At 54.5% G+C, this 12,058-nt stretch overlaps 2 protein-coding genes across 2 annotated transcripts; both read right to left on the minus strand.

Moving 5' to 3' along the window:
- Nucleotides 1-776: 776 nt before the first annotated feature.
- MFSD5 (major facilitator superfamily domain containing 5) lies at nt 777-3,113 on the minus strand. The gene is made up of 2 exons (XM_084749697.1): nt 2,953-3,113; nt 777-2,347 (listed from the first exon to the last, which is right to left on the minus strand). Exon 2 carries the CDS (start codon nt 2,327-2,329, stop codon nt 977-979), a length of 1,353 nt encoding a protein of 450 aa, XP_084605823.1. The 5' UTR covers nt 2,330-2,347; nt 2,953-3,113; the 3' UTR covers nt 777-976.
- Nucleotides 3,114-3,229: 116 nt separating this feature from the next.
- On the minus strand, nt 3,230-10,957 carry LOC311579287 (uncharacterized protein). The gene is made up of 4 exons (XM_084749721.1): nt 10,205-10,957; nt 5,715-5,765; nt 5,082-5,227; nt 3,230-3,366 (listed from the first exon to the last, which is right to left on the minus strand). Exon 1 carries the CDS (start codon nt 10,901-10,903, stop codon nt 10,421-10,423), a length of 483 nt encoding a protein of 160 aa, XP_084605847.1. The 5' UTR covers nt 10,904-10,957; the 3' UTR covers nt 3,230-3,366; nt 5,082-5,227; nt 5,715-5,765; nt 10,205-10,420.
- Nucleotides 10,958-12,058: the final 1,101 nt, after the last annotated feature.

The raw sequence follows: 12,058 nt of genomic DNA on the forward strand, positions 1-12,058 counted from the left end.
AGGCGAGGCAGGGAGGGGCCCACAAAACTGGTGTTCCCACTGGCAGTTTCCTGCCCCAACGACTCGCTAGCCTTCACCCAGGCTGGGTGGAGAAGTGTCAGGTACAGACAAGACATCCAGGTGCCTCAGCCCTTTGCTTGTGGTTCATGAAGGGACACGGGACCTTATAGGCCCAGATGGCCCTGGACAAATGGGGCATTTGTAGCCAGAACAGCTTAAGGCACGCAAGCACGCGTGTTGGGGACAGCAAGTTTATTCTCACAGGAAAGACCTTAGTTTACTCTAATGGGGTACTCACTGTTGCAGCCCAAACCTCTGGATCTTTGTTCATTGGCCTGGCGTACTGGCCACTGGCCACGTGCTTACTCAAAGATCACCTTCACCTCGGGACCCAGAGAGATAGCTCAGGGGCTAGAAGCACAGGCTGCCTGACAGTACTGGAGGTCAGGTCTCAGCACATATAACAAGGCAAGCGTCCCCCACATGCCTGCAACCCCAGCCCCGAGAGATCATCTTCCCCTGCACGTGGACTGAAGATTCTCCTTCACAACCAGAGAGGATTTAGGAGCCTCCAAAACTTTCTACCCAGCTCTGCGGAGAGGCGTTAACAGCTCAGTTTGACTGGAGACATTAGAAACAGTAAGCATTTGTTGGTGACCCCTCCTGTACATCAAAAATCTCCAGGGTTTTTGCTGTTGTTGTTTGCTTTTTCAAAAAATTATCCCTCACCAGGAACTGAGGTGGCTACAGGTGAGGATAAGTAAATCAAACCAATGACCCATTAGAGTGTTTATTTCCACACGGCAAAGGGGACAGGAGTAACACAGTCACCTTTTGGCACCTTTCCAGTCCGTCACCCCCATGTCCTTCCCAATACAAAACACTGGCAAGAGGGGCCACAGGACGGAGTTCTCCAAGTGTCGTACGGGTGGGTAGTTGGGATAAGAGTTCATCCCAGACCCCTTGTCCTGGAGAATCAAAGCTCAGGGGCATAGGGCTCCCCGGTGGGCGAGGGCACCCGCAACTCAGCGTCGTGCCTCACCACGGTGAAGAGTCCCACCACGGCCAGCAGGGTCATCACCATGACGGCCGAGCAGATGCTGAACATGTTCCGGGTGCCCGTTTTTCGGTCACTGTCATGGAGGACAAGGAGCCCTAGACAGGCCAGTAGGTGCAGGGGCACGCGGAACCAGTTGAGGACGCCGGCCTGTTCTGTCTCGGGGATCACCTTCCTCCGGAGGAAAGTCATGCTGGGGAAGTAGAGCCCACAGGCCAGCTCGATAAGGAGAAAAGCAATGAAGGATTCCACGGGGTTCTCCTGGCCTGGGCTGGTGGAGAAAGTCAACATGAAGAGAGAGAAGACAACGATGAGGACAGCCAGGGAGAGGAGGTGCATGGGTTGCAGGTGGTACCTCTTGGAGGTGGCGATGCGGTACAGGGAAGAACCCAGCAGGCTGGCAGCCATGAAGCTGGAGAACACAATGCCCAGCGGGGCCCCGTGTGGGTCCAGCACAGGTGTCCAGAGGAAGACGAAGATGAAGATGACGCTCTCAAACAGGGCCTGTATGACGCCCAGCAGCAACACGCGGCGGTCGGACAGGAGGCAGCGCAGGCCTCCGGCACAGGTCCTGGAGAAGGCGCGCTGACGGTCGTAATTCTCTCCCCAGTTCCGAAGGGCCAGGACCCCGGCCAGGGCCAGAATAGGGATGGCAGCCACGAAGGGTGCTACGGGCCCCAGCCCCAGCCAGCTGGCCACGGCCTCAGCCGCCAGGCCTGCTGCCACAGCCAGCGCGTGGTTCCAGAAGGCAGCCCGGGCAAAGGTGGCCGGGATCCACTCGGTAGGGAAGTCATGCCGTTCCACATGCTCGTGGATGTACCAGGCCTCAAAGGCCGAGAAGAGGAGAGCAGTGGACAGCCCGCCAAGGGCCCGGCCCACCAGCAGCACAAAGTAGTCTTGAGAGAGCTTGGTTATGCAACACAGGGAGTAAGTGAGGGAAAAAAGGACACAAGACTTCTTCCGACCCAGCCAGTCCACGAGGGAGGAGGCCACTAGGCCAAAGAGGACCGTGGAGGCGAGGCCACAGACGTAGAGGATAGCGATCTGCCCCTCCAAGAAGTGGTAGTGCTGGTAAAGTTTATACAGGTAGGGGGCTTGGAGCCAGTCCGCTGCCAGGGCCAGAAAATAGACTTGGTAGAAGTCTAGTTGAAACTGAAGGAAGGATGGATTGCTGCAAGCCCTTCCGGGGGGCTTGGCTCTGCATCTTGACAGCTCCAGGCCCAGGCAGGAGGCCAGGAGGCCCACAAGAGACAAATAGGCAGTCACCAGCATGGTGGGCCCCCGGACGACCTGGTGGTGGGGAAACGGGGGGGGGGGGGGGGGGGCGGGGAGAGAATGGCGGTCACAGTCACATCCATAATCCAGGTATCACGGGTCGAGGGGTTGGGTGTCTAAGCAGAAGGCAGCTCCACTCCCCCAGCGCGGAGACTGGAGGGACCAGTTGGGTGGGTGGGGGGGGTGGGAGGGGCGGTCGTGTCTTAGGACTCTGTAGGGCAGGGAAGGGTGAGCGAGCGGGTGGGAAAGGCCAGAGCTGCCGCCCCACCCGTGCCTCACACAGCAAGGGGGTGGGTGGGTGTGGGGGACGACGACACTCCTTTCGGTAATCCCGGTCCCGCAGGTTCTAAAAGGGGGGGGCTGCACCCCTCCTCCACGACGGCTTCTGCAGGCCTCTCCTGCGGCCTCCCTCCCATGCTCGCTGACGAGCCAGGTCTGGAGCTCAGCGCCTCCACGTCTAACCTCGAGCATCCCTTCCGCCCGCGCCGCGGGGCCTCTCTCCACGATCACGCGCATGCACCGCGGGGCTCCCTCCACCTCCGGGTCGCGGCCCCCCACCTCCCCCATCCACTAAGCCCAGCCTGGCGTCCCCGCCCCGCCCCGCACGGTCCCCGTCTCACCTGCTGCCCCGCTCCGCGGGGACGCTCCGGACACGTCCGGCTCCGGGCCGCCGGGCCGCCCTCCCTCCCCGCACTGGCTCCTCCGGCTCCGTTCGGGTTCCAGCAGCAGCGCGCCCGCCCCTCGCAGCCTGCTTCCGGGAGCCGGGCTGGCTCGTGGCGGCCGCCATGATGGCCCGGTCACGTGACGGGGGCGAGGTCACGCCCGTGCCCCGCCCCTCCCGTTTGGCCCCGCCCCCGAGCGGCGTGCAGAGCGGCTGGGGAAAAGGGGCTCCAGGTGGGCGCCCCGTCCCACGGACCGGTGGGTGCCCGCGGTGTCCCGGGAGGGTGGCGGCAGCCCCTCGGAGGCAGCGGCTACTCCACGGTTTGCGTCTCCCATAGTGACCTCCCGGCCAGCAGTGAGCGTGGTCCGGACACCTGAGGGAGGCGGTGTGGCGTTAAGAACTTAGGAGCCTCTGATCCCAGCGAGTTCGAGGACAGCCACGGATACACAGAGAAACTATCTCAAAGGACAAAACAAAACAAGGAGGAAGACGAGGAGGAGGAGGAGGGAACTTGGAGCCCGGCTGTACATAGATTGAGGCTCCAGTCTTTTTTTGGGGAGGGGGGCGGGGGAGGGTTCCAGACAGGGTCTCTGTAGCCTTGGCCTCCTAGACTCGTTTTGTAGGGGAGGAGGGCTCCCCCTTTTCTGAGGACTAGGGGAGGGGAGGGTGGAGAACAAAGGAGGGAGGGTGGGACCTGGAGGAGGCAAGGGAAAGGACTCTAAGCGGGATGTAAAGTGGACATATTAAAAATAAATAAATAAAATAAAAGAGCCGGGCGTGGTGGCGCACACCTTTAATCCCAGCACTCGGGAGGCAGAGGCAGGCGGATCGCTGTGAGTTCAAGGCCAGCCTGGTCTACGAAGCGAGTCCAGGACAGCCAAGGCTACACAGAGAAACCCTGTCTCGAAAAACAAAATAAAATAAAATAATAAAAATAAAAAACAGTCCCCCACCCAGAAAAAAATTGTTTCTTCCAGCCTCAATATTACGTCCTGGGGACCCTCCAAGGGTCTCCTCTTTTCACCAAGGATGGTGAACTTTTACTTACGCATCTGACTGCGGGCTTTTTGTCCCACCGGTGACCTCATCCTCTACAGGCATCCCGCCTCCTGCTCTGTCTACACTTGCTCCTGCCTGGGCCTTTGCACATTGCTTCCTCAACACGATAGTTACCCTTTTTATGTCCTCCAATTTTCTGTTCAAATGTCATGTTATTAAAAAAGACTTCCTGTCAAGGTGTGGTGGCTCGAATACCCTTGCTCTTGAAAGGCTGAGCAAGGTGCTCAGAGTTTAAGACCATCTTGGGCTACATAGTGAGACTGTGTCTCAATAAATAAGTGGATACTGGTCTACAAAGCGAGTCCAGGACAGCGAAGGCTACACAGAGAGACCCTGTCTCAAAAAACAAAAACGGGGCTGGAGAGACGGCTCAGAGGTTAAGAGCACTGTTTGTTCTTCCAAAGGTCCTGAGGTCAATTCCCAGCAAGCACATGGTGGCTCACAGCCATCTATAATGTGATCTGATGCCCTCCTCTGCCTGCAGGTGTACATGCAGGCAGAGCACTGTATACATAATAATAAATTAAAAAAAAAAAAAAGGATGCTCACTGTTCTTGCAGAGGACAAGTTTGGTTCCCAGTACTCATATCCCTCAGGTGAGTCATAACTACCTCTGACGCCATTTCCAGGGGCTATGACCGACTTCTTACTTCTGAGTGGACACTTGACTGAAACTAGTATGCATAGAGTCACTTCCGCACATACCCATACACATTAAATAAACACATTTTTAAATAAAATAAATCTTTTTTTTAAATAAAATAAATCTTTAAACAAAAACCAAAGATATCCATTATCCCCCACCCCGCCCCCAAACAGGGTTTCTCTGTGTAGCCTTGGCTGGTCTGGACTTGCTTTATACACCAGGCTGGCCTCAAACTCACAGCCTGCCTCTGCCTTCAGAGTGCTGGGAGTAAAGGCGGGCCACCACGACCGCTGGATTATTTATATTTTTATAGACAAGGTCTCCTGTTGCCCAGACTGGCCTTCAACTCAGCATGTAGCCAAAATTAACCTTGAACTCCTGACCTTCATGCGTCCACCTCCGAGTGCTGGGATTTCAGAGATGGACCAAGCTTTGTGCCCGCTTTTCCTCTTTGCTGCTTTTCCTCCATAGCACTTAACGCCACGTGGTGGGCTGGATTTTCTGTTTGTTCATTAGTTACTTCTTCTCCCTGCAAGTTTGTGGGTTTTTTTCTCCACTTATATTCCCAATACGTAAAGCATCCATTGATAATGTAATACTCTACAATTATTCACAGATACATGAATTTCTAATTTAATCCATGTAAATTACTGTAGAACATCCTGGCCCATATTAATAGTTAACATCAGATAATTATTATGTACCTAATCTCTGAGTAAATATACTTGCTGTTTGCATTTTAATTTGTGTGTGTGTGTATGTGTGTGTGTGGTGTGTGTATGGTGTGTGTGTGTGTGTGTGTGTGTCTTTTGAGTTTATGTGTGGCACCTGTGTGCAGGTGCCTTTGGAGGCCAGAGGCTTTCACCTCCCTGAAATTGAATTGACAGGTGGTTACAAACTGCCTGATGTGGGTGCTGGGAGCCAAACCCATATCCCCTCTAAAAGAGAAGTGCTATTAACCTCTGAGATGTCTCTCCAGCTCTGTGTGGTTGTACCACGTAGTAAAATCTACTTGCCTCAGATGCCCAACTGTAGAGCGCATGGTCCTCTCTTCGGCAGCACATATGCTAAAATGGGAATGACACGGAGAAGATTAGCACAGCCCCTACGCAAGGATGACACACAAATTCACGAAGCATTCCATATTAAAAAAACAAACAAACAGGATTGGAGAGATGGCTCAGTGGTTAAGAGCGCCGCCTGCTCTTACAAAGGTCCCGAGTTCAATTCCCAGAAACCACACGGTGGCTCACAACCATCTGTAATGTGTAATGTGCTCTCATGCCCTCTTCTGGCATACAGGTATACATGCAGGCAGAACACTGGATACATAATAAAAATAAATAAATCTTTAAAACAAACAAACAAACAACGCAGAGCGCATGATTCCATGATCCCATTTGTAATTTAAACCAACAACTCTGGAGTCTGCCACTCTTACTTGCCCTGCTTTCTCCATTGAGATACCCTGTCATGGAAAACTTAAAAATAAATAAATAAATAAAAGACTCAAAAAATATCCTCGGACTTCTACATGCATGGTGTGTAGGCATGTGCACGTGGGCATGTGTGCACACATACACGCACAAACAGGCAAATAGCAAGTAAACTTTAGAAAAAGCAATAGAACACTTGCTGGAGTGGTAACCCACACAGTCTTAGCACTGGAGAGGCAGAGACGGGTGGGTCACTGTGAGTTCCAGACCAGCCAGGGCTGTAGAGTGAGACCCTGTATCATAAACAAACACTACAGCCCGACCTACAGTTTAATTTTCTCAAATTATTTATTTATTTATTTTAAATTTTGAAACAGGGTTTCTGTGTGTAGCCCTGGCTGTCCTGAACTAACTTGTAGACCAGGCTGGCCTTGAACTCACAGAGATCCTCCTGCCTCTGCCTCCTGAGTGCTGGGATTATAGGTGTGCACCGCCACTGCCCGGCACTTTCTCAACCTCTAAAATATCTTCTTAGAGTTGGCATGCCCAAATCTTGAACAAAAAAAAGAGGTCCGTATGTTCCACGTGGCCGTCCATGTCCTCCAGTCCTCCGGCTGCATGCACCACGTGTGGGCTCTGTCAGGGACACTGACGCAGGTTCTCAGCTATGGCCGTGCTCACCTCCCTCCTCATGTCCCCCGCAGCCATTGACTTATGTGGGTAACTGGGTCAGATTCTCTTTAAAATCGCCCACATTTTACCGGCGTCTGCTGACTTCCTCCTCGTGCCATTTAATGTGTTTCTCCATCTCCTGGGTTCTCGTTAACGAGGGGCTGAGGAGTGAGTTCAGCAGGTGAAAACGACTGGCTCAACACACAAACACAATATGGCTTTAATCCTCAAAAGCCATGGGCTCAAGACTGTGGGCATGGAGGTAAGAGTGTAATTTCAGAGCCAGGGATACAGAGGCAGGGTCCTAGTGAGAGAATGCATTGAAAAGAAAGAAAGAAAGAAACAAACAAAAATCAAGGTGGAAAAAAAAAATCAAGGTGGGCCATGTGGCAAGGAGCAAGCTCAGGGTTGATAACTGGCCTCCAAGGGCACTTGCACACTCACACAGGACGTGCACAGACATGAGCATGTGTTGCACACTCACACAGGACGTGCACAGTCATGAGCACGCACACACATAAGCCGCACTGAGGGCTTGGCACACTCACACAGGACGTGCACAGTCATGGGCATGTGTTGCACACTCACACAGGGCGTGCACAGTCGTGAGCACGCACACACACACAGCAGCACTGAGGGTTTAATTTCAGGCTCTTTTCTTTTCTTTCTTTTTTTTAAAAAAGATTTATTTATTGAGTATACCGTGTTTTGCTTGCTTGTACACCTGCACACCAGAAGAGGGCACCAGACCTCATTATAGATGGTTGTGAGCCACCATGTGGCTGCTGGGAATTGAACTCAGGACCTCTGGAAGAGCAGCCAGTGCTCTCATCCTCTGAGCCATCTCTCCAGCCCGTCCAGGATCTTTTCTAGGCAGTGGCGAGTGCTTCAGACCTCATCACAGCAGCGGGCAAACAGTGTCTGGTTCTGTCACATCTAGCGAGGCTAAGGTTCATCCGCGGACTCAGGTGAAGGCATCCTGACGCCTCCGTTCTCTGTGAATCAGCTAGGCTCAGCGGTGCACATCCACCACCCCAGCACTGGCTCAGCGGCACACATCCACCACCCCAGCACTGGCTCAGCGGCGCACATCCACAACCCCAGCACTGGCTCAGCGGCGCACATCCACCACCCCAGCACTGGCTCGGCGGCGCACATCCACAACCCCAGCACTGGCTCGGCGGCGCACATCCACCGCCCGGCACTGGCTCAGCGGCGCACATCCACCGCCCGGCACTGGCTCGGCGGCGCACATCCACCACCCCAGCACTGGCTCGGCGGCGCACATCCACCACCCGGCACTGGCTCGGCGGCGCACATCCACCACCCGGCACTGGCTCGGCGGTGCACATCCACCACCCGGCACTGGCTCGGCGGTGCACATCCACCACCCCGCACTGGCTCGGCGGTGCACATCCACCACCCCAGCACTGGCTCGGCGGTGCACATCCACCACCCGGCACTGGCTCGGCGGCGCACATCCACCACCCGGCACTGGCTCGGCGGCGCACATCCACCACCCCAGCACTGGCTCGGCGGCGCACATCCACCACCCCAGCACTGGCTCGGCGGCGCACACCCACCACCCCAGCACTGGCTCAGTGGCACATCCACCACCCCAGCACTGGGGAGGCTGGGGCAGAATAAGACACAGTTCGAGGCCAACCTGAGCTAGAGTAAGAGCTTGTCGGAAAAACTAAACTAAACTAAAAACCCAAACCAAACCAGGGGGTGGTGGCGCACGCCTTTAATCCCAGCACTCAGGAGGCAGAGGCAGGTAGATCTGTTTGAGTTCCAGGCCAGCCTGGCCTACAAAGTGAGTCCAGAACAGTCAAAGCTACACAGAGAAACCTAGTCTCGGCAAACAAACAAAACAAAACAAACAAACAAACAAAAATGAATGAATAAAACAAAGAGAAAAACAAAGCTGGGCGCACGCCTTTAATCCCAGCACTTGGGAGGCAGAGGCAGGTGGATTGCTGTGAGTTCAAGGCCAGCCTGGTCTACAAAGCGAGTCCAGGACAACCAAGGTTACACGAAGAAACCATGTCTCGAAAAACCAAGAGAGAGAGAGAGAGAGAGAGAGAGAGAGAGAGAGAGAGAGAGAGAGAGAAATCCAGAATAACACAAAAGCAGAGCCTGGGCCTGGCAAGGCAAGATGGCACAGCGTATACAGGTACCAGCTGGCAGGGCTGAGGACCTGAATCCTACATGGTGGAAAGAAAGAAGTGACTCCTAGAAACTGTCATCTGGCCTCCACTGGTGCCCTGTGGCATGCCAGTGCCCACACACATACACACAAAACAAATAAAAACGTAAGAAAGAGGAGGAGGAGGAGGAGGAGGAATTGAGACATGAAGTTAAAAGACCAAGGGAGAGGTGCATGCCTGTAATACAAGCCTTGAGATAGGAGGCAGGATAAATATAGCCCTGGCTATACCGTAAATTCATAAGGCCATATAAAACTCTGTTGCAGGGTTGGGGATTTAGCTCAGTGGTAGAGTTCTTGCCTAGCAAGCACAAGGCCTTGGGTTCGGTCCCTCAGCTCCAGAAAAAAACCAACCAAACAAAAACTAGAAAAACAAAAAGCAAAAAGCCACGTGACTGGGTGCCTTTTGAATCTCTCCCATCCACCCCGCTGGGGGAATTTACAACTACCCACGTGTTGGTAGGACCACAGAGAGCCTGAGGGAAAAAGGGTCCCCAGCTCCCCTGTCCCCCAAGACAGATGAACGTGGCTGTCTTGGACAGGGAAGGGATTACTGCCGTGAGATTGAGGCCACAAGGCTAAGTGAGCGTTTAAAAATCTCCAACACAAAGCATCCGGGCAGCAGGTTCCTGGATGGACACAAAAGACCTCAGAAGGATGTCAAAGCCGTCCCTGGGGAGGGGGCAACCAGGAGCCCTCAGCTAGTCAGAGAGAGAGCAGCCAGTCTCCTTTGTCTGGCTTACAGTGAGAGGTAGGAGGCCAGAGACTCTTGACACAGTCAGGAGGATGGATGGAAATCCAGAGTCAGAAATAGCTTCTGATTAATCCCACCACTTGGAAGGCAGAGGCAGGTGGATCACTCTGAGTTCGAGGCCAGCCTGGTCTATAAAGCAAGCCAAGGTTACACAGAGAAGCCCTGTCTCAAAAAAACAAAACAACAATTTAATAAAATTAAAAAACAAAACAAACAAACAAAACCCTCCAAAAAACAATAGTAGTAGTAATAATAATTATTATAATTATAATAATAACAACAAATGGCTTCTGAACAAAGTGCAAACCCTGCATCCCACCCGACCCCCCAATCCTCTAGAAAAGGAGCCTGTCATACCCTTGGGAATGCAAAAGACACAAGCAAAAGTCTTCACTGGAGGCCCAGCAGAGAAGAAGGAGCCAAGGACATGCTTACCTTTAAGGGCTGTGAGGAAAGCTCCAAGGACACATCCCAGACAGTGCAAAGGAGGAGGTTCTGGAGCCAGCAGGAACACAGCCAGAAACTAATGTCCAAGGAGTCCCCTTCGGTCAGGGTGAGGCGTGCACCTGACCCCTCATCCCCGCTCTGTCTGAGGAAGCAGCCCCGGGGCCCGCTGAGCCGCCTACTGAGGGACACGACCTCCTCTCGGGCCTAGATGATCAGGCAGAGCCCTTGGGAAGCCCTCTGTCTCCTGAAGCAGACGCCGCTGCAGCAGCCCGTGGAGCCCCGAGGCCCCCAAGCAGTTCCGTGACTCCAGCTGTAGCTGCCACTGAAGCCTGGGTGGGAGCTGCGACAGGCAGTTTGGCCTGTGGAACAGGGGCACACGGGGCAAGCGGAGGGGTGGCAGTAGGTCAGGGGTGGACTGGAACAGGGGGTGCAGTAGGTATGGGGACACGTGGATGGAGGACAGGCCGGGCAAGGAGGGCAGGAGCAGGTGCAGGGCGAGCCAGGGAGGCCTGGGCAGGAGGGGCAGGCGGGAGGGGGGCAGCTGGGACAGGCGCAGGCGCAGGCAGAAGGGGGACAAGACAAGCAGGGAGAGGTACTTGGAGGTCCGTGCCCAGAGGAGGGAAGAGGCTCCTGGGGGGTCGCCTTCTTATTTCGAGGCCCCAACCGTAGGCCCAGGGAGAAGTCCATTTGGCTGCAGGAGAGGGCGGGCAGGCTGGGGGGCCCCCCGGTGGGAAGCGAGGGCTCCCGTGAAACAGGAGGGTGCACTGTGGGGACAGGATTAACCTAAGACACTCTGAGCCTCGCTGATCCTGCAGGAGCTCAGACCGCTCCACCTGGCCTCTCTAGATCTGCCTGACAATACTTTTCGTCCACCCTCCTCCCTTTGGCTGGGGGTCCATCACAGCATCTGTCCGTCTGTCCGTCCGTCCGACCATGGACGCTCATGCCAGCACTCCATTCATTCACACTAAGCTCTGCCTGGAATACCCTGTCGGTCGGTCTTGGACCAGCCTTTCCTTCCAGAAGCCTGCCTTCCCTCTAGCAGTTCTAGGCCCTGACACCTGCCTGCGTCTCTCCTACCCTGATGATCTCGGGCCCCCACCCCCAGCCCCCACCCCCACCCGCACCCAGTACAAGCACTCCAGGAGACTGAGTCACGGACATCTGCTGGGAGACCGTAGGAGTGTCGGGTGCCTGGGCTCTGGACGTTTCTGGAGAGAGTGAGTTCCAGGTGTGGGTGTTGGGGTGCCTGGCTGTCTATGGGAAGCCAACAACTGGCTTGGACAGCTGGTATTTACTGGCCTGTTATGGATCAGGCACTGGCTCCTGGAGTGAGCCAGCCTCAGCTGAGTTCCCTCTCCTACGGAGGGAGGGAGGGCTGGGATGTTAGGAGCAGGGCAGGGTGGGGACAGTAATCCAGAGCATGAGGGGCTATGGTCATCAGCACAGCGTCACCAGAGGAAAGGTAGCTCAGAGAGGGGAACCTAGACAGGGCCCAACACTTAGGATACGCCCTAAGGATTCTGGGCAAGTGTTCAAGCCCTGGCAGAAGAGGGGGAGCTGTCTGAGGCTGAATGAACACAAATAACCCAGGTAAGAAGAAAACAAAGTTAAGAATAAGAGAGCCAGGTGGGCGGTGGTGGCGCACGCCTTTAATCCCAGCACTCGGGAGGCAGAGGCAGGCGGATCGCTGTGAGTTCCAGGCCAGCCTGGTCTACAAAGCAAGTCTAGGACAGCTAGGGCTACACAGGGGAAACTCTGTCTTAAATAAATAAATAAGAAATAAAGAAAGAAAAGAAAAGTAAGGGAACCAGAATCAGGGCTGGAGAGATGGCTCAGCGG

The sequence above is a fragment of the Acomys minous genome, assembly GCF_964271855.1.
Source record: "Acomys minous genome assembly, chromosome: 12".
In the NCBI taxonomy this organism is placed as follows: Eukaryota; Metazoa; Chordata; class Mammalia; order Rodentia; family Muridae; genus Acomys; species Acomys minous.

Bases quoted from the DNA above. Each gene is read 5' to 3' on its own strand.
- MFSD5 (XM_084749697.1), bottom strand. From the start codon at position 2,329: ATGCTGGTGACTGCCTATTTGTCTCTTGTGGGCCTCCTGGCCTCCTGC.
- LOC311579287 (XM_084749721.1), bottom strand. From the start codon at position 10,903: ATGGACTTCTCCCTGGGCCTACGGTTGGGGCCTCGAAATAAGAAGGCG.